This window comes from Maniola jurtina, chromosome 25 (assembly GCF_905333055.1).
Source record: "Maniola jurtina chromosome 25, ilManJurt1.1, whole genome shotgun sequence".
Taxonomy (NCBI): domain Eukaryota; kingdom Metazoa; phylum Arthropoda; class Insecta; order Lepidoptera; family Nymphalidae; genus Maniola; species Maniola jurtina.
In genome coordinates this window covers 6,872,285-6,895,369 of record NC_060053.1, presented here as the reverse complement: position 1 = coordinate 6,895,369, position 23,085 = coordinate 6,872,285, and the positions used below count along the sequence as shown (strand labels likewise).

General features: G+C 39.8%; 1 protein-coding gene across 2 annotated transcripts; it reads left to right on the top strand.

Moving 5' to 3' along the window:
• Nucleotides 1–6,803: 6,803 nt before the first annotated feature.
• LOC123878048 (regulator of chromosome condensation) lies at nt 6,804–23,064 on the top strand. Of its 2 annotated transcripts, none has more exons than XM_045925071.1 (14): nt 6,804–6,943; nt 7,229–7,324; nt 8,512–8,623; nt 9,378–9,465; nt 10,140–10,319; nt 11,013–11,144; nt 12,294–12,390; nt 13,052–13,189; nt 13,814–13,973; nt 14,499–14,620; nt 15,218–15,372; nt 16,274–16,444; nt 21,603–21,660; nt 22,204–23,064. In XM_045925071.1, exons 2-14 carry the CDS (start codon nt 7,234–7,236, stop codon nt 22,503–22,505), a joined length of 1,806 nt encoding a protein of 601 aa, XP_045781027.1. In that variant the 5' UTR covers nt 6,804–6,943; nt 7,229–7,233; the 3' UTR covers nt 22,506–23,064. The 2 variants fall into 2 exon arrangements, with proteins under 2 accessions (XP_045781027.1, XP_045781026.1); XM_045925070.1 differs by having other exon boundaries at nt 8,509–8,623.
• Nucleotides 23,065–23,085: the final 21 nt, after the last annotated feature.

The following is a 23,085-nucleotide window of genomic DNA, read 5'->3' as shown; positions in this document are numbered from 1 at the left end:
GAAGTAGGTACCTATAGTAGGTAGGTAGGACAGACATACAGACGGAGAAACAGACAGACAGACGACAAAGTGATCCTATAAGGGTTCCGTTTTTCCTTTTGAGGTATTTCGGTTATTTCTTGTAATACGGAACACTTCATATTATGCGAATCCGACATGCTTGACCGGTTTTTTCAATCAGCTGCGGATTATAGGAAGGATGTTTTTAATAAAGATTTTCTCTCTTCTAAAGCCGTCGGTCCTGCCTCTCTCTGATCTCTCTCCGGTTGTGTCGGATTTTCGTTCCATCTGACTATGAGAGTGAGGGAACAGAAAGTGCACCTGTGTTTACGCACACACTTGTGCACAGTGCACTATATCTTCCACGCAGCTGGCTAATCCTTATGGAGATTGGCCGCCATAGCCGTTTGGCCAAAAATCTGAGATTTCAACTTTCTATACCTATTACAGTTCACGAGATAGGTAGGTATCAGACCGCTAACAGACAGAAGGACGAACGAACGAACAGTCAGCGGAGGCTTAGTAGGTACTTAATAGGGATAAGGGTCTCGTTAGCACCCTTCGGGGTCGGATTTCGGGACCCCTAAAACCATGAGTTTATGGTTTTCATCAATACACTTAACTCGATGGGGGTTGCACCATTCATCACAATCTGTGGCGCTAACAATCATACAATCCGCTGAGTAATGACATGAATGCACCCATAAAACATACGTATGGATTAGTGTTACGGGCAAAGTTTGAAGACTGTGCAAAGTTGACACTGCCCAGTAATTTTAATGTTTAAACTTTTGTGAGTTATTTACGACGACGTACCTACCTAGGTGGCAGGTGCGACGCACGACTAAATACGTGAGTACCTATAGCTGCTGGTACATTATTAGCCAATCAGTTTTTTTTGCAAGGTAATCTATACATATAATAAAATTGTAGAAAAGTGGTGTCTGTACAATGGAAATATATAAAAAAAAGTAGCAGGGGTTGTTATTATATCGATGCCGAACCCGAAATTGTAATTATTTTTTTTTTGTCTGTTTGTCTGTTTGTCTATGTGTTTGTGCACGCTAATATCAGAAACGGCTTATTCGATTTAGATACGGTTTTCACTAATATATTGTAGTAAGCTTCACTTAACATTTAGTTAACATTTATTTCATGTCAATCGGTTCATAAATAAAAAAGTTATGTCAATTTAAAGAATCACGGCGAACATTTTTAACGTACAGAGTATATGCTGCCCGAAAAGTCACTATTCCACGCGAACGAAGTCGCGGACGCAGCTAGTTTAAGACTATGTTTCGGTAACAGCTTAAAAACTACCTGCTTTAAATGAATTGTTGTTTTCAGTACTTACATATTTATTGTTCAAAAAATACAGCATAATTATGGTAGATACATAATATACCGAAATTTCATATTCCAAACTACTTGTTTAAGTTATTGAGACAGACCTACCCGTCCGTTTTGTGACAGGTCACCATTTTTGTGACCCGTATAACAGGGCTCTGTTTTATTCTTTGGGTACGGAATTCTAAAAAGGCAGGATATACCTAACTAGACTATTTACCTAGGTACCTACATATCCTTCGTTTATCCTACCTAAGACGTTTCAACGTGCAATAGGAAGCAGCATTAAAACACATACGGGTTTGTGACGCTAATTTCTTTCCGAATTCGTGTTCAATTTAAGGCACGCGTGCTCCATTCGCCACCCGGGCAATATCTCCCTTGCAAACGTTCTGAACTTCGCTTGTAACATACGTAATAGTCATGCAATAAAACTTTTTAATTCCATTCAAAATGTGAACAGCGACTTGAATAGAATCTAATTAGGTGCAATTTATTGCAAGCTTCCTTTGGCTGAGATGTAACCACAAATTCACGGTTTTCGGATTTTTCCCTTTACTTTAGGTACTATAAGACCTACCTACCTGCCAAATTTCATGATTCTTGGTCAACGGGAAGTAACCTATAGGTTTTCTTGCCAGACGGGCACACGGACAGGGAGACATACGGAAAGACAGACCGACAGACAGAAAAACTGACAATAAAATGATCCTATAAGGGTTCCGTTTTTCCTTTAGAGGTATGGAATCCTAAAAATGAAGAAACAAAGAAAAATTCCCGGTTTTCAGATTTTTCCTTTCAGGCTATAAGAAATTCCTACCTGCCTTTCATGATTCTAGGTCAACGGGAAGTAGGAAGGGTTTCGTAAGTACCATAGTACAAGAAATACCTAACACTTTTTTACCCCCGACCCAAAAAGAGGGGTGTTATAAGTTTGACGTGTGTATCTGTGTATCTATCTGTGGCATCGTAACGCCTAAACGAATGAACCGATTTTAATTTAGTTTTTTTTGTTTGAAAGGTGGCTTGATCGAGAGTGTTCTTAGTTATAATCGAAGAAAATCGGTTTAGCCGTTTGAAAGTTATCAGCTCTTTTCTAGTTATTGTAACCTTCACGTGTCGGGGGTGTTATAAATTTATTAACACTTGTTATGAGGGTTTGTTATCCCGGCGCCTCTAATTCTTGCGTTCGAGTACGGAACCCTAAAAAAGCTATCTATACTTATCTACTAATAAATAAAATTGAAGTGTCTATCTGTTTGAACGGGCTAATCTACGGAATGGCTGAATCTATTTTGACGGGACTTTCACAAACAAGTAGAGGATTAACCAAGGAGTAACATAGGCTACTTTTTTAACCGAATTTAAAAATGGAGGAGTTGTGTTTTTCTACCTATGTACACTGATATCTTTAAGATTTCTGAACCGATTTGCGTAATTTTTTTTTAATCGATAGAGGAACTTTGCGACATTGTTCCATAAAAAATTTGGAATTCAACTCCTCAATCCTGATGCTGCAGGGGATCTGACCAATCCACGCGGGCGAAGCTGTGGCCATCATCTAGTTTTCCTATAAAACGTAATAAAAATATGAATTCTTTCCGTCGCGTCCCGGGAACGGCCCTTGCTCTAACCGCTGGCGTAACCCGATCTGTCTCTATGAGGTCTGGTTCCAGTTGACGACCTCCCTAGTCTAAACCTTACAACCGTGTCTATCGTCGGTTCGGAAAGCAGTTCCACTGAGAAGAGTCGGCAAGAAACTCAACGGATGCTCTTTTGAAATTATAATTTAAAAAAAATGGCCAAGCGGGAGTCGGACTTGCAGATAGAGGGTTTCTTACCATGGTAAAGGAAATAACACTTTTTAGCTTTTTTTTATTTTTTAGCTCTACCCACAAATTAGTCGATACTAGAACTAATTTCTTAAACTGGACCCTTTCAAGTAAAGATGTTCATATAAACCTGTGAGGATGATACTGCCATTGCCGCGATTAAAATACCATAAGCCTACGTTGTCGTATTAGTTTACAAATTGCGAAAAGCCAAATTAAATTTGAATTTCGCGGGCAGGCCCGTCGCTTCCACCTTAAACCCATACTCCTTAGGTTTCTACACGGCTTCGTACCGGAACGCTAAATCGCTTTGATGCACGGCTTTGCCGGTAGGGTGGTAACTAGCCACGGCCGATGCCTTCCACCAGACCAGACCAGTTTAGAAGTTATAAAATTCCAAATCCCTGCCGGGAATCGAATCCGGGACCTCCCACTAATAAGACCCCAGCGCTCACCACTGCGCCAGGGAGGTCAAAAGGCACTTAATATTTTTTTTTTCTCTCTCGTCTGGCTTTAACAAAGTTAGCCAATATCAAGTTTGTAGTTATTTGTAACAAATTAGTTAAACTATACAAGTATGGACCCCGTCTGTGCCGGCGCTCGCCGACATACGCACGGCACCCCCTTAGAGCGCTTTCCAGTCAGTTTTAACAAAAAAAAAACGCTCCAAAAAGGCAGAGCACGCCCGCCAGCTAACACCAACACAGACGAAGTCCCACATAATATTACACAAACATTGTAGAGCCTCGGCCGGTGGTCGCCACAGATTATCTATAGGACAAGAAAACAAGATGGTGGAATTCCAGGAACGCCGCGCAAACGTCGCGTGGCCGCGGGAACGCCATCAACAAGCGTACTTTATTGACAACAAAGTGTGTGACATTCGATCCAGAAGGGTTTTTATGTGTGGCGAGTAATACGACCTCGTATTTATTTATTTTTAACGAGTTTTTAATTAATTTGTTGTTTGTAGGTGTGATCTAAAATAGTCAGAGGACATTTTTAGGTTTCCGTACCTCAAAAGGAAAAACGGAACCCTTACAGGATCACTTTGTTGTCTGTCTGTCTGTCTGTCTGTCCGTCCGTCTGTCACACACATTTGTGGTCACATCTTTATAAAAAAATTCAATTTTCAAAGTAAGATAACTATACCAAGTGGGGTATCATATGAAAGGGCTTTACATTCTAAAACAGAATTTTATTTATTTTTATGCATAATAGTTTTTATTTATTGTGCAAAATGTTGGAGAAAATATCCGAGTACAGAACCCTCAGTGCGCGAGTCTAACTCGCACTTGGCCGTTTTTTTTAATATTTAGATAAGTACAAGTTACTAACCCTTGACTGCAAACTCACCTGTTGGTAAGTGATTAGGTATGCAGTCTAAGATGGAAGCGGGCGGAAAGGGATATACCTAGCAGTTTTTATTAAACCCACACCTACTTCTTTAGGCAGCTAGGCAGCACGGCTTTCCCAGTGCCTAGTAGGGTGGTAACTAGCCGCGGCCGAAGCCTCAGACACCACTCACATACCAGACATTATTCTTTGGTCACAGCTTACAAACTAATTTATGAATCGTTGTTATTTTGTTGTTTATGTAGGTACATTGTAATATGGTATTCTTAGTACCTATCTACATAATTCCTGATAATAAAACAAGGTCACTTTAATTTTTTCGAAGGTAAGTACATATTATGCTAATTCTGTAGGTACCTATCCACAGCAAAATAAGAAGTAAAATTCGCGCTAAAAACAATCCCCATTTTTTATTCCCGCTCAAAAATTTTAAACCACAGATAATAATAAAATTTTACTTGACACTTTATTTTACTAATAGCATAGTGGAGGTTGTATATTTCAGAGCGAGAAATCATGAGAGAAAGAGACAAACATATAGCGAAGGCTTTCAAGGTAGGCGGAGTTTAAAAGGTTACAACCTACAGATAACACCCAATAGTTTTGGTTTGTGGTTCTGTACCAAAACTCAAAATCATTCATTGTGGCGTGAAGGAGTAACAAACATCCAAACTTTCACATCCTACTACCTACTGATTAATATTATAAACGCAAAAGTTTGTTTAGATGGATGTTTGTTACTCTTTCATGCAAAAACTACTGGACGGATTTGGCTCAAATTAGGAATAGAGATAGATTAACGCATAGGTTACTTTTTATCCCGGAAAATCAATGACTTCCCACGGGATTTTTAAAAACCTATATCCCTGAAAACGAATTTGCGGGCATCAGCTAGTAAATAATAAATAATAATTGGTAGATACTTCCTAGTTGATGCCCGTGACAATTCGTTCACGTGGATCAAGGTTTAGCCAAAGTCCTTCCCTGGGATGCAAGTAACTTTGTACTAAATTTCGTTATGAACGGTTAAACAGATGGGCCGTGAAAAGCTAGCAGACAGACAGACAAAGACTTTCATACCTTTAATATTAAGTTTAGTATCGATTTACTATTAGAAATATTAGGAAAAATCCCGTGGGAACTCTTTAATTTTCAGGGAAAAAAGTAGCCTATGTGCTAATCCAGGGTAAAATCTATCTCCATTCTAAATTTCAGCCCAATCCGTTCAGTAGTTTTTGCGTGAAGGAGTAACAAACATACACACACACACACACACACACACACACACACACACACACACACACACACACACACACACACACACACACACACACACATACACACACACAAACATACAAACTTTCGCCTTTATAATATTAGTGTGATTAGTAGGAGAGTAAGTACAAGAAAAATATAACAGCTTTAATTGAGAAGCTACCCGTGCACCCACTGGCTTCTGCCACCGGTGGGTGCAAGGGGAATTCGTATTTACCCGTGCACCCATGTGCTGCGTTAGGATCGTAGACATAATCAATAGCAATTTTGATAGTGAGGTACGCCATGGTACGAAAATTACGCAAAATTGCCAGAATTCACTCGAATTACCATATAGAAAGCAGGGTTTAGCATAATAGCTTATTGCGAACAAGTGATTTAAAAAATTTCAAAATACCTACCGACTGTGCATAAATGAAGTATTTTCGCGATTTTTGAGTAGGCATATTGTAGGTACAAGCCCTAGTTGAAGGGCCTTATATTTTTGATAGTACGTACCTAGGTATCTCCTTTGTTCGGCAAAATTAAGACCTAAGAAAAATCGCGGAATAATCCCACTTTAAGTGAAATAATTCTAATGATGGATCAGATTACCTATTCTTACAGCTAAGGAGTTTATAGAGATCCGCTATATAGTTAATAAAACAATATTTTTTAGAAAAAAATGCTATATTTTCCAAAGATAAAGGAAAAACCTAACTACAATAGAACTACTAAATGTTCCATTCACATAGCACAAAAGTCCGATTAAAAAACCTCAGTATCGGTTTTTGTATTGCAAGTTGTTTAGTAATCTTTTGGACTAATAAATATTCCACTCCTACGTAAAACCTTAAATCCTTGATATGCTATATCAATGTTACCCGTTTGTACTGTAAGGGATTAAAAACATAAAAGACCAAAGACTAAATTATTACTTCTCTGTTTCTATATATAATCTGTATCGCCGGATGACATGAGACACCTTGCTCTACAAAAAAAAACATTGTCTATGGTGCGTTAGCCAAGCGAAGCGAGTGGAGATCATGCACGAGATTTGTACTCTGTTGAAATAATACGTCATCCCATATTCTTTAGTGATTTCATATAAATTTTCATTAATTCGGAATATTAATCTATTACATAATAAAACAGTAAGTAAATTATTCCGCTAGCGTGCAACGTTCGCCCTTATGTTTCGGATGCGTTGTTTGACCCAGTGTAGTGCTATATAACGCGTAATATAACCTAATGTGCGTTTCGGCTGAATCTTTCAAACCGTGGCCTTGTTATTAACACAAGAGGAAGATTTGCGTGGAAATTACGCTAATGTAATTAAAAGCGCTTCATCAGTGCAAAGCCCCCGGCGAGCCAACTTTTGCCGCGCTCCCTGTCTGTAGGCCTTCGTGTTTACTGACGCGTCCTTTGCAATATTGCAGGCAAAATGCCGGCGGCGCGAGGTGTAAAGCGGACGGCGTCCAAGACTTCTGCTGTCACGGCATCATCGGCGCCCAAAAACAAGAAAAAACGCGGAGGTCGGTACCTGAAACGATATTTTTAATTTGTTTTCTTTGCATTTCTATGCGACGTCAATGACCTGTCAAACCATGATGGCGGGAAATAAAGCGCCTATACTTGGATGTTATTGCCGCCTTTTAGCTTTATCCTCGCATGGGGGCATGTTATTTATGTCGCGATCACCATTTGGAACACGCAAGGAGGTTAATTGTTGCCGCGATTTTGATATATACCGCTAATATTACGTAAGCGTGTTCCAAGTGGAATGTTTTGAGGTTACGCGAATTATCGCGGCAAAGTACGTGCATCTGGCATTCTATTTTCAAATAATATTAGCGCTGTTTGTAATGGCGACCTTGATTTCGAATGATATAATTTTATCTCGCATAAATATACTTTTAATAACAATAAAATAAATAGGTACTTACCTATACATTTTTATTTAAAAAACATCATTTCCTTGAGATAAATCATGGAACATAACACTTTTATTAGCATTACCCTTACAATGTCATAGATAATATTCTTTGAATGAATGCAGATTAGGAATATAAATACCTACCTACCTATTTAAGTACCTACTTAGTTAGCAACAAGGTGTACAACATACATTATAATGTGGTATGTGATAATATTCATAGTAAGTATTTATAGGTTTAAGATTATTATTTATTAAGATAGGTTTACAATACTATGCAGTATGTATATATAGTACAATTTATTCATAATGTAAAGAAACAATAACTAATTTTCTTCATTATTACTTCTACTCTATTAGTTTGCAACCAAGCATTAATTATTTTTGGTTCATAAGGTCCTATAAATAAACACATTTATTACATACTAGCTGATGCCCGCGACTTCGTTCGCGTGAATAGAGGTTTTATAATAATCCTGTAGGAACTCTTTAATTTTCTGGGATAAAAGATAGCCTATGTTCTTTTCCATGTCAAAGGCTACATGCATGCTAAATTTCATCCAAATCCGTTCAGCCGTTTTTGCGTGATTGAGTAACAAACTTGATTTTATCTCCTTAGGAATTGACTTTTCAAAAATCTTTTCTTAGGGGATGTCTACATAGTAATAGCTATCTGCATGCCGAATCTCAGCCTGATCCGTTCAATAGTTTGAGCTGTGCATTATTAGATCAGTCAGTAAAGTCAGCTTTTCCTTTTATATTTAGATTTCTGTTTCTGTTCAGCAGCGATCCAATTGGAGATACCAACTGCGCCCAAAAAGAGGGGTTCAGTGTTGACATGCGGACAGGGAGATGTGGGGCAACTGGGCCTCGGAGAAGATGTCATGGAGACCACCAAGTGAGCCATAGACAAAGATACATTAAAAAAGATAGACTAAAGGTGGAAGCAAATTATCTGTGGAAAAATGTACACTGAACTGTGTAAACTATTAAATGTAAGTAGCGGATGTAACCTTGAGCCTTGAGCACTGAACGTCTGATAGAATTCTGGCTGCAGCGTCCCAAATGAGTGCACACCTATCTGTCAAGGCTGTCAGCCATGGCTTACGGACATGTCCGATAGTTTGTTTCTGCCTTAACAGTCTTACCATGAGAAATTATTAATACTGACGAGTTAAGGCTTATTATGTGGTTTAACAACATCATCTCATCATGATCAACCCATGGCCGGCTCAATACTGAGTACAGGTCTCCTCTGAGAATAAGGGTTTGGTCATGCTTGCCAAGTACGGATTATCATTACACACCTTAGGTAACATGGAGAACTCAGGCAGGTTTTTTTATGATGTTTTCCTTCTTATCATCGCTATCAACCGACAGACAGTTGCTGGTCATAGCTCTCTTGTGGGGACTCCCACATGTCACAGTTTTACGCTGGGTCCAGCTGCTACCTGCCACTGTTTGGACCTTGTGTCCATAAGGGGGGGGGGGGGGGGGGGGGGTCTTCCAACACTATACTTCCCAATATCTATCGGTTTAGGTAGGTAGGTAGAACTATGTGCCCGTCCTGCCCATTGCCTGCATATCACCAAGTTAATGATAGATAAAGATAGTGTGGATAAGGATAGATAAAACTGTTTACTTTCTCTCAGGTTTCGCTACGTGGCCGCGCTGGGTAACAAGATAGTGGACGCACACGCGGGGGGCATGCATACCATCGCGCTGGATAGTGATGGAAAGGTACAAAGAAATAAATATAACATTTATTTTGCATGTGGTATAACTATACCAAGTGGGGTATCATATCACTATTTACACACCTTACACTTGGTATAACTATACCAAGTGGGGTATCATATGAAGGGTATCTTACTTTGAAATTTGAAAACACTAATTAATAATTATATTTGTTCATGAGTATTCATGATCAAATATAATTAGTGTTTTCAATTTAATTTTTTTTGTGATGTAACCACAAATTCACCACAAAGTTATCTCTTGATTCATAGATTCATACAAAAAAATGAAAATGTAAAAATATTTATTAACCAAAAAAATATCATATTCAATTATTCCCTGTCCGATGGTACCCACATTAGGTTATCCAAGAAGAATAAAAAATGATTAACGCTATTATTAATTAGCGTATTATAGCAAATTAAGCTTTAAATTCTTTGTATTATACCCGGCTGAGTTTGTTGTGGGCTCTTCTCAGACTTGGGCGCGTTTGGAACCCTTGTAGCTTTAGTTTTAAGTTATGTAATTAATTCGATTACAGTAGATTCAAAAACAATTTCACGATCAATTGTAGCTACTTTGAATAAATGATTTTGACTTTGACTTTGTATATCATGGACTTCCGCAAAGTTACGTCTGCTTCTATACAATATCATAGATTTTTATCAAATTCCCAGGTCTGGACTTTTGGCTGCAATGATGAAGGAGCCTTAGGCAGAATAACATCCACGGATAAGGATGAAGGCACACCAAAGGCTGTGGCGTTGCCGCAGCCAGCCGTGGCCATTGCAGCAGGGGACTCACACTCTGCTGCTTTGCTTAACAACGGAGATGTCTATGCTTGGGGAGCGTTTAGAGTGAGTTTCATTAAAAGCAATATGATAATAAAAAAATTCAAACAAAAAAACCGACTTCAATAACCACAAACACTAAAAAGTAAAAAAGTTATTTAATTTATTACCGAATATATTATGTATACAAGAGTTAATCTAGATCTATATTAACATTTTTTGGAGCAGGTGCCAATTAGCCGCACAAACTGTCTACTCTTCATATTGTTTGTGACTCCACATTTTAATACAGTGGGCCACTACTATATTAAAATATGCTATACCTGGTTAAAAACCTAGTTTACTAAACCAGTACACTGATCGCGAGCAATTCTTTTCTCTATCTCCAAAGATAGTCATCAGATTTTCACCAAACTCAAATGGGATCACCTCGGAAGTATGACCTTCCAAACAAAAAAAAAATCTAAATCAGTTCATATTTGGCGGAGTAGTCGCGTAACAAACATACAAAAAACACATATAGTTGAATTTAGGACCTTCTCCTTTTTTTGAGGTTGGTTAAGAAATGGTGCAAAATATCTTTAGTGAGGAAAAAACCTAGTCTGTGTATGCCCATCCTATTTTTCTTACACATTTTTGTATGTCTAGTTGCTTGAAAGATTGCTATGAAGCAGGCGCAAAAGGGCTAGAACCCAGAGCCCTTAAGCCATATTTCTGTTTTTCTGTAAATAAATTAATAAATATTTTCATGTTGGGCAGGATTCCCATGGCAGCATGGGTCTAGTGGTGAGAGGGCGAGAGGGCAAGGCGTGTAAAGAGCCAGTAAAGGTGGACATAGGAGAGCCAGCAGTAGCATTGGCTTCAGGGGGAGACCATCTAGTTATGTTATCGGTAAGTTTCATCTTGGGCAGGATTCCCATGGCAGCATGGGTTTAGTGGTGAGAGGGCGAGGGCAAGGCCTGTATAGAGCCAGTCAAGGTGGACATTGGAGAACTAGCAGTAGCATTGGCTTCAGGGGGAGATCATCTTGTTATGTTATCGGTAAGTTTCATCTTGGGCAGGATTCCCATGGCAGCATGGGTTTAGTGGTGAGAGGGCGATAGGGCAAGGCGTGTAAAGAGCCAGTCAAGGTGGACATTGGAGAACCAGCAGTAGCATTGGCTTCAGGGGGAGACCATCTTGTTATGTTATGGGTAAGTTTCATGTTGGGCAGGATATTCTAAATTTATGTCCTTTGCACCATTTTGGTTGCCTGGAAGAGATCGCTAGGTAGCGATAAGGCCGCTAAATTGTACCTGCCTATCAGTGGCGTGCGCAGAGTTTATAGTCAGGGTCGGCATAAGTTAGCTAGTCCCCTCTTTACTGGCGGTCTTGATGAAAAATGAGCGTAGAACTATTTGAATCAGGGTAAGCAGCGCATTTGTGCCTCTATGACCTGCATGCTGCTGCTGCCTATATTTTTGTTTTGCTTTGTAAATGTTTTCTGTACTAATTTTGTAGTCTATACATATAATAAAATTGTAGAAAAGTGGTGTCTGTATAATGGAAATATATAAAAAAAAGTAGCAGGGGTTGTTATTATATCGACGCCGAACCCGAAATTGTAATTAATTTTTTTTTGTCTGTTTGTCTGTGTGTTTGTGCACGCTAATATCAGAAACGGCTTATTCGATTTAGATACGGTTTTCACTAATATATTGTAATAAGCTTCACTTAACATTTAGTGTTTATTTCATGTCAATCAGTTCATAAATAAAAAAGTTATGCCAATTTAAAAAATCACGGCGAACATTTTTAACGTACAGAGTACGTACTACACGCCTCGCGCCTGAGCGTCCGTGGCTGTATAAAGCGCGCTGAGAGCTATTCCACGCGAACGAAGTCGCGGGCACAGCTAGTGTATAATAAAAGTTTATCCATTCATTCACAGTACCCACATTACCCATTTTGAATAAATGATTTGACTTTGACAGTTTTAGATCACGTAATTAGGCAGATGTCTACCAGGTTGGGTAAAACAGGCAATTTGTCGTGTTGCAGGTATCAGGTTCAGTGTACACGATGGGTTGCGGGGAGCAGGGGCAGTTGGGCAGGCTGTCGCAGAGGTCCGCATCAAGAGACGCGAGGCAAGGGTTCAGTAAGTATTTACTTTGTACTTTCTCTTTTTTTTACTGTCATATTCCTCATTGCTGAGGGTTATGACCTCTTTCCATTAAACCTATAATGTTAGGAGTCTCACATAGATATAATATATGAAAAATAAATAGACTCTGTTACGTATTAAGACATCTTGAACATGTGGTAGACAGTGTAGGTTCCCAGCCGTGGACATCTATCGGTTGATAATGATGATGACATAAATTATGTTAAGCCTCAGAGGCTTGATTGCGGTAGAATGACAGCTACAATGTCACAATCGCTATCATCTCGATTGGTTGATGCTTGCTCACTTGTTGGCCACAATGTATTGTTGCAACAAGAATACCATAAATTCAGCCAATCACAACGATTGCGAGATTTCCCGCAATCGAGCAGCCGTGTCTAACACTGAATGATATCCGCCAAGCTCATTTGACATTTATTTTAAGGTTTTCTACGAAGAAATATTATTTTGTTTTGTGGTATAGGTATGGTCGACCTCAGAATTCAAGTAGCAATTCTGCAAAACCATTGCATCAAAAAGCTGTCGAATTTATGACCTTTTTCTATAAACATGCCACACACACGTAACCATTAAGGGGTTAAACGACTTACGGCCTTTGACTACAATAATAGTGTGTTCATTTATCATATTTCAGGTGCTCTGCTAGTGCCGTCGAAGGTGACACTAAAAACTGGCGTGTCACGTGTATGGGCTGGATACCATGCAACATTCGTGCTCGACGCGAATAAGGACAAAATGTTCGCGTGGGGTCTCAATAACTATGGACAACTCGGTGAGTGCTACTCAGTCCTGAATAAAGTATTTTACCTAATAATTATTATGAATATAATTTCCTTAATAGAAACAATCCAAAAACTCCTCTAAATATTATCTAGACTTTTTAGTTTTAATCAAGCTCTGTTAACCAGTTCAAGAATAGATTAAACAAACAATCGGGAAAACTCGAAGCACTTCTGATAGACGCATCCGCGAAAGCTGCTTAGTCTATTATAACTAGCAGATACCCGTGACTTCGTCCGCGTGGATTTAGGTTTTTGGAAATCCCGTGGAAATTCTTCGATATTCCAGGATAAAAAGTGCTAATCCAGGATATTATCTATCTCCATTCCAAATCTCAGCCAAATCTGTCAAGTAGTTTTTGCGTGAAAGAGTAACAAACATACACACACACATACACACAAACTTTCGCCTTTATAATATTAGTGTGATACGTGCGTAACGTAAACCGCGTCGCGGTCGAAACTTATGTGACACGCACACCATGACAATGTGTACGTGTGCACTCACACAAACGTAGCCATACGGTCTTCGTGAAATAGAACATATTCTGTACGTTGGTACTGAACCCTTCGTGAGCTACTCCGACTCGCACTTGACTGATATTTTTTGTATGCAGGTATAACGGGTGAGAAACGTAAAACAGCGTTGTTCTCGCCCACGGAATGCGACGCTTTCGCCGGCAACTCTTGGAACGCCGTCGCGGCCGGCCAGCACCACTCCTTAGCCGTGGACGAAGGCGGCAAGGCGCACGCTATTGGAAGATGCGAGTACGGACGGTGAGTGACGTCACGGCATCCCATCCAATACCATTGGTTTCAGATCATCAGGATCAGCCCGACCCGTGCTTAGTAGTGAGTCGGTAGGTCACTACTTAGTTTCCTGAATGAGAAGATTGGCCATAGTCTAACGTGCTAAGATATCATCATCCTGTGGACGTCCACTGTTAGACATAGGTCTTCCCTGTAGAGCGCTACCACACCCGGTCCTCAGCCTTCCTCATCCAGCCACTTCCGCCAGCCGCTTTATATCGCCAGTCCATCGTGCTGGAGGGCGTCCCACACTACGCTTGCGTATACGCAGTCTGCACTCAAGGACTTTCCGGCTCCAACGGCCTCTATTGGACGATGCGAGTACGGACGGTGAATGACGTCACGGCTACCACTGGTTCGGAATGCGTTTCCTACCGAGAAGAACCAGCAAGAAACTCGGCGGTTACTCTTTTCAAAGATTTTATATACAATCAAATCAGTCAAATAAGAAATTATCATAGAGAAATCAAAATTAGTTTTTTCTCTTTCCAGGTTAGGATTAGGAGAGAAATCGGGAGACGCGGAAATCCTGGAGCCAATCCCAAAATTGCAGAACAAAAACTGCATCAGCATAGCGGCCGGCACTAGCAACTCCTTCGCCGTCACAAGTAGTGGTGAGTAGAAAATGCATTTTTTTTTCTCTCTCGTCTGGCTTTACACTGATTAGCCAATGTCAAGTTTGTAGTTATTTACAAGTTAGGGAAACTATATGTGTATGGACTTCGTCTGTGCCGGCGCCCGCCGACATACACGCGGCGCCCCTTTAGAGCGCTTCCCAGTCAGTTCCACCACCGATAAACACCAGCAGAACACAAAAACCGGCCACTTCTAACAAAAAAACACTCCAAAAAGTCACAACACGCGCGCCAGCAAACGCCACCACAGACGAAGTCCAAATGCATTTATTTGCTGTTAGTGTCACAGATAAAAACCAGCCAAGTGCGAGTCAGACTCGCGCACCGAGGGTTCCGTACTCGGGATTTTTTCCGACATTTTGCACGATAAATCAAAAACTATTATGCATAAAAATAAATGAAAATCTGTTTTAGCATGTGCAGGTAAAGCCCTTTCATATGATACGTTTTTGGTATAGTTATCTTACTTTGAAAATGGAAAATACAATATTTTTTTGTGATGTAACCACAAATTCACGGTTTTCGGATTTTCTAATTACACCTGTATTCAAGTAACATTACTTTTCTTTGTTCTAGGTGAAGTGTTATCATGGGGCATGGGCAGTGAAGGCCAGTTAGGCACAGGCAAGAGTCAAGACGCGGCCGAACCCACCAGCGCGGTGTGCGTTACACACCAGGACCGGACCCCTCTTCACATATCCGCGGGGGGTCAACACACAGTACTACTTGTTGTAAGTATACAGAGTAAGTTTCTAGGCGAAGTATTATCATGGAGCACCGGCAAGAGTCAAGACGCGGCCGAACCCACCAGCGCGGTGTGCGTTACACACCAGGACCGGACCCCTCTTCACATATCCGCGGGGGGTCAACACACAGTACTACTTGTTGTAAGTATACAGAGTAAGTTTCTAGGCGAAGTATTATCATGGAGCACCGGCAAGAGTCAAGACGCGGCCGAACCCACCAGCGCGGTGTGCGTTACACACCAGGACCGGACCCCTCTTCACATATCCGCGGGGGGTCAACACACAGTACTACTTGTTGTAAGTATACAGAGTAAGTTTCTAGGCGAAGTATTATCATGGAGCACCGGCAAGAGTCAAGACGCGGCCGAACCCACCAGCGCGGTGTGCGTTACGCACCAGGACCGGACCCCCCTCCACATATCCGCGGGGGGTCAACACACAGTACTACTTGTTGTAAGTATACAGAGTAAGTTTCTAGGCGAAGTATTATCATGGAGCACCGGCAAGAGTCAAGACGCGGCCGAACCCACCAGCGCGGTGTGCGTTACACACCAGGACCGGACCCCTCTTCACATATCCGCGGGGGGTCAACACACAGTACTACTTGTTGTAAGTATACAGAGTAAGTTTCTAGGCGAAGTATTATCATGGAGCACCGGCAAGAGTCAAGACGCGGCCGAACCCACCAGCGCGGTGTGCGTTACACACCAGGACCGGACCCCTCTTCACATATCCGCGGGGGGTCAACACACAGTACTACTTGTTGTAAGTATAAAGAGTAAGAGAGAGCTTCAAATACGTCGTATGTAAATACTATATTCGTCGTACATTTACATATATTACATACATACATTTTTCTACATGAATTAACTAATTTCATTTCCAGGAGGACCCTAACCCCCAAAAAGACGCGTCACCGACACCAGAGAAAGAGACGCAAGAGGAGAAATCAGAGCCCGTAGAAGAGGAGAAAAAGAGACCCACCAAGAGACAAAAGAAGCAGGAGCAAGATGAGGAGATATCTTCCACCTCTAGCGCGCAACCCGCTGAAGTTGAGGTAATCCTCCAATATTGATTATATACCTGTATTGTGGATATATCTATGTATACAGAGTGTAACCAGAACGCTAGCAAAAACGAAGACAGGTTAATACTGATAAGATACTATGAAAAAAAGTACGAAATAAAACGTGTATTTTTTAAAAGTTTACAATATATTGCAAATAAAACATCGACGCTAGAGGTCAACGAACGTTGCGTAGATAGGCGTCGTGGGGTCAATGTCGTGTCGTAGGCGGGGTATTGATCGCGGTTGCACGGTATACATTGCGGATTTAGAAAATACTAAATCCATAAAACTACAAGTATGAGACAAAAAGTTATTGGTATTGGATTGTGTTTATTTAGGTCGTAATAGCGCTTTTTTTTTTTTAATTATATAGACTAGCGCTTGGCTGCAATCAGACCTGCTAGCAAGTGATGATGCAGCCTAAGATGGAGCGCGCTTGCCTAGAAGTTGCCTATTCACTCTTGACTTGAAGGTACCCATATTATAGGTGGAAGGGAAAACTGATGCCGGAAGGGCGCTTCATATCCTAGCGGTTCGTATTAGGAAAGAGGAAGCAAATCGTTTCGTACGTGTTCGAGGAATTTCGACTACGTAAGTTAAGTTAAGACGCGCTAAGTTTTTGTTAGTGTTCTCAGTACACCCTGTATTATTTATAAATTACTGTCTATGTATCGTGTATGTGTGATAGATCTTTTAAATTTTAAAAGCACCCACTCTGCTTTTTCTAAGTTTTTCGTTCTCACATTCTAGGGCTTCTGGTAAATATCATTTAAGATAAGCTGTCCTTTTGCATGCCCTTTCAATGTTTATATTTTAGTCTTGCGGTTTGGTACAAAATAAATTAAAAAACACAATTTTTCTTCTAATTTTTCTAGATCATTCTGATGCTTCTAACTAAAATAATAGGGATGTGGACTGCTAGCCAAATCAGCGATTTATCAAACGTCATAACGCTCGCCTAGTTCGGGAGCTTGTATGAAATATTGTATTAAATATTTAAGCCTCAATAGCTCAACGGTTATAGAAGTGGACTGAATTCCGTAAGGTCGGCGGTTCAAACCCCAGCCGTTGCACTCTTGTCGTACCCAGTCCTAGCACAAGCTGAATGCTTAGTTGGATGGGAAAGGGGAATATTAGTCATGATTAAAATGGCTAATATTCTTTTTATTAAAAATCAAGCCACCTTTCAAACAAAAAAAACTTAATTAAAATCGGTTCATTCGTTTAGGCGCTACGATGCCACAGACAGATACGTACACGTCAAACTTATAACACCCCTCTTTTTTGGTCGGGGGTTAAAAATACATTTGACGTCATACACATTTGACGTAATTGACGTACTTTTTTTAGTTAAATCCGATAGTTTAAAACGATTAGCAAACTCAAAACAAGCATCGAATGTGGATTTACGAATTTCGGAAGACACTCTATTTAATAATTACTTAGAACTAATTCATTTTTGACATAGGCATCATCCTCACTGGCTAGACCTATTTCACTCGCATTGTTCTCAATGTACAACAAAAACCAGTGTGCAGCCCAAGGTCGAATTCTGGCTTGTTACATAATCATAAAAAAAGATAGAAGTGAATAATATATTGTTTTTTGGTACCATCGACGTTGGTAACTATTTTTCAGTAACCAACTACGAAATAATATTAAGTATTAGTAAGTGTGGCCCAGTCTCGCGCACCGAGGGTTCCATATTTTGAGTTTTTTTCCACATTTTGCACGATAAATCGTTACCAACGTGGACAGAACCATTTTTTGACGTTTCTACCATTAGGCTATTCCGCTTATTTTGTTGCTTGCTTTATTTATATCCATTTTTTCGCTAAAAAACAGGTGAAAAAGGTAAAAAAAAGGAAGCCCGTCAATTCCAAGTCAGAGGAGAGGCTTTCGTCGAGCGGGAAAAAGGGACGCCGACGTTAGGTTACACATATTACTTGCATTCATGTATGATCAGTGCTAGTATGAGATTTTACATCTCGCCAACGTTGGTAGAATTCGAGTGCGATAATGTAAAATGTAATGAGTAAAAGGCGGAAACAGACTATCAAACGCGAATTATAGGTATTTGGATATTAAAATGTAGAATGAACTGTGCGAACTATCGGATTTAAGGGGCAAGCGACGGGTCTGCCCGCGAAATTCAAATTTAATTTGGTTTTTCGCAATTTGTAAATTAATACGACAAATTAATATGATATGGTATTTTAATGCGACAATGGCAGTATCATCCTCACAGGTTTATATAAAAATCTTTACTTGAAAGGGTCCAGTTTAAGAAATTAGCTCTAGTATCGATACTAGAGCTAATTTCTTAAACTGGACTGAAGTAGAGGACGTAATCTTGGACTGTCCTTCCTCGGAAGTCCGATACAATTTTGGCCCGCTGAATGTTTAGTCCGCAAGCCGGGTCCCAAACGACAGTGCACGCACACCTTTCTGTTTGGCTTACGGACACGTCCGATAGTCTGCTTACTGTCTTGTTTTAAACCTCAAGTTCATCCATACGTCTTCTACAGCCAGGGTGCAGCGCTCCAAGCGGAAACGTGACATTAAAATCGGTGGTACTGAATTTTCGACTTCAAATCAAGGGTATTTAGGTTCATTTTACTCTGGTGTACTCATGTTTCGATTTCGAATTCTATCAACGTTGGATATAATCTCATACTAAGCACATGGGTGATGGTTTAAAGGTGATCGCATCACAATATGCCATTTATACTTAATATTATAAATGCGTAAGTGTGTCTGTCTGTCCGTCTGCTAGCTTGTCACGACCCTTTAACTAATTTTGACGAAATTTGGTATAGAGGTAAATTGCATCCCAGGGTTTTGTAGGGTTCCGTACGTCAAAAGGAACCCTTATGTTCATGTTAAGGAACCACTTTGTTGTCTGTCTGTCTGTCTAGAAACCTAGAGGGTACTTCCCGTTGACCTAGAATCATAAAATTTGGCAGGTAGCTGGGGCACATGTAAGGGGAAAACCGTGGTTACATCACAAAAAAATAAAATGTGTTCATGAACAATTAGCAGCAAAACAAAGTTTTGCTTTGAACTTGTATCTGAGTAAAAAAACGGCCAAGTGCGAGTCAGACTCGCGCACCGAGGGTTCCGCAATGGGGTATTTTTTTCGGATTTATTCCTTTACTTGTGCTACAAGATCTACCTACCTGCCAAATTTCATGATTCTAGGTCAACGGGAAGTACCCTATAGGTTTTCGTGACAGACACGACGGACAGACAGACAGACGTCAAAGTGATCCTTCCGTTTTTCCTTTTGAGGTACGGAAACCCTAAAAACAAAAACTTTTTAAATTTTTGTGTAGTAGTTGGAGGTTGAGGCATATTATACTAAACATTAGTTTTCCTTAGTTTGCTGTAAACAAGTAGTTTCTCGAGGCGCTCTATACGCGGCCTACACTGAGCTGATTCATGATAGACACTGAACTCATTTGACATTGGTTGCTCTTACATTGCTGCTTCACTGAGTGATATCAAAAGATTTTTTCATAGAAAACCTTCAATGGATCTATATTCTATACTAATAAATAAAATTGAAGTGTCTGTCTGTTTGAATTGGCTTATCTTCGGAATGGCTAAACCTATTTTGACAGGACTTTCACAGACAAGTAGAGGATTAACCAAGGAGAAACATATGCTACTTTTTTAACCGACTTTGAAAAATGGAGGAGTTGTGTTTTTCTGCCTATGTACACTGATATCTCCGATATTTCTGAACCAATTTGCGTTATTTTTTTTTAATCGATAAAAGAACTTTGCGACATTGTTCCATAAAAAAATTTGGATTCCAACTCCTCAATTCTGATGCTGCAGGGGATCTGACCAATCCACGCAGGCGAAGCTGCGGACATCATCTGTTCTAGTCCATACTAATATTATAAATGCGAAAGTGTGTCTGTCTGCCTGCCTGCTATCTCTTCACGGCCCAACAGTTTAACCAATTCTGACGAAATTTGGTACAGGGTAAGCTTATATCCCGGGGCGGACATAGGCAACTTTTTATCCCGGAAAATCAAACAGATCCCACGGGATCTTTTAAAACCTAAATCCACGCGGACGAAGTCGCGAGCATCCTCTAGTTCTAAATAAATGTCAAATGAGTTCGAGTTAGCGAATCAGTAGGCAGGCCGTTGTTGCCGCGAACTGACAATGAAATCATGATTCGAGTGTAAACCTAACTTCAGAAGGTCTAAAGCGCCGTACCAATCGCGTCGCTTACGCGTTTCTCCGAGACGGTTTCTGGCATTTGTTATATAAGTAAACTTAGGAAAAACGGAATATTAGTATATTTGTGACGTCTTTAGTTTATGTTGTTTGGTTTAGAAATTAGAGTGTGACGAGAACGCTAGCAAAAACGAAGACAGGCGATAGTATTGATGATTGCTAATAAGATACCACAAAATAAATAAAACATCCTGTATTTTTAAAAGTTCACAATGTATTGCAAATAAAACACCTGACTGGCGCTAGGGGTCAACGAACGTTGCGTAAGTAGGCCACTTGAAGTCAATGCCGCATCGTAGGTGGGGCAGTGACTTGAATTTTGCACGCTATACATTGCGGGTTAAATCACTATAACTACAAAATAAGGCAATTTATTTATTAAGGTTATTGGCATTGGATTGTGTTTAAGTGGTATGATAATAAGCTAAGTTTTTGCTCGCGTTCTGGTTACTTCCTGTAGATGTAAGAAAAAACTGTAGTTAGAACTAATACAGCGACAATGATACTGATTCTGAGCACAGCTTATTAGAGTATTTGCATCCTCTTCTTATTAATGTAATATGATAAGGACAGACACAGCTTAACAGTTTTAAATTTACTTTAAAGCTGTCTTACCTCGTGAGTTTTAGCTGTTATTGTTTAAATTTGTAGCGTGCACTAAAATTTAGAGTATTTAAATGCAAAATTCATATTCCGTCCTTCTTTATCAATATAAAAAAGAAAAAGATGCAGATACTCTAAATTTTGTTGAGAGAATGACAACAGAATCGGCACCATTGGCGTCACTATATCATTTTAGTTTAATTTAAAGGTTGTAATAGGACTTAATTAGCCGCAACGACTTTGTATGAATAGAATATTGAATATTTCTTTATTTTTGATTTTTTTTCAGAAGGTCAATGGAAATGAGAAAAAAGCACCGGAAACGCCGATGGACGTTGACGAAACAGGTAACATGTTAATTTGAATTTTGTCTGTATTAACCTTCGCTGGCTCACTACTGAGAACGGGCCGCCTTTCATGTTGAAATGTATAGAGCGCACTTTGACTTTGCTTAGACTTAAGTTTCAGTTAAAACGAGACAGATTTATGCCAGCCGTATAACACTGTCTCGTTTTAACAGTGTTTTAAATCTGTGTGCGCAAAGTGCGCTCTATAAATTTCAACATCAGACTGGAAAGGGTTTGGCCATAGTCTATCATGCTGACCGAGTTAGCAGCAATTAATTTAAAGAAAAATCATAACACATTTTTTTTATATATATGGCGCTGCAAATGTTCATGGGCGGCGGTAATCACTTAACATCAGATGACCCGCCTGCACGTTTGCTCGCTATTGTATGTTAAAGAAGTTGTACGATTGTTGTTGGCACTTGCGTGAAGGTGTCTGCCATAGCGGCGCGCGGTTCGCATTGCTACGCATAATATAACGCGCTAGTAAAGAATAAAAAACACGAAACATCATCACAGTATAAAAACCACAATTTTTTCCAGATAAACCACAAGAAAGCACACAAGACAAACAGACAGATGACACAAAAGACACAGACCAGACCGAGTCTGAGAAAGAATCACCCGAAACCATGGACACTTCAAGTCAAGACACAGAAGACTCCAAGGACGAAAAGGATACAGAAGTGAAACCCGACGTCCCGAAGGAAAGTGAAAAGGAAAGTGAAATGCAAAGTGAAAATGAAAGTGAAGTGAAAGCGTTGACAGAAGTGAACGGAACCCCAGAGTCGGTAGAAAGTAAAACTCTAGAGACTTTACCCGTAACACCCATGTCTACAGCGTGATGGTAGATCAATGTTTTGGTTTTAAGGTTAATTTTACACGGTTTAGCTATCGTACAGTAGGATATGGTTGTTTATGTGATCGTGTGGTCTAGTTGTGAGAGGGTGTTTCAGTTGACTAACGTTTTTGTATAGTTTCATCCGCTTGGATATAGGTTTTTAAAGGTTCTGGTCTTTTAAACATGTGCGTCTGGTGGGAATTTTCAGATTTTTTTTTATAGTGTCTGCATTATACAAGGAACTTACTTGCAAAATCACAAATATCTAAACCCAGTGGTTTGTACTTTACTAGATGCATTCATTGACGATTTAAAAACTTATTTAAATATATATTCATTCTTTTTTTTTTTAATTTGAACCTTATCAATTTTCTGTAAGAAACAATATTAAAAACAAATCATTTCACTAGTAGCAGATTTTTTTTTTAATATTATGCCGTATGTAGCCGTCTAGACCACTGCTTATCTACAGTGATGTTATGAAGAGGTGGACTTAGTAAGTTTGAATATAAGTGGCCATCTCCGAAACTAGAAAGAAAAGAAACGAAGAAAATATTTATTATGTTTATTTTTAAAATGGTTGT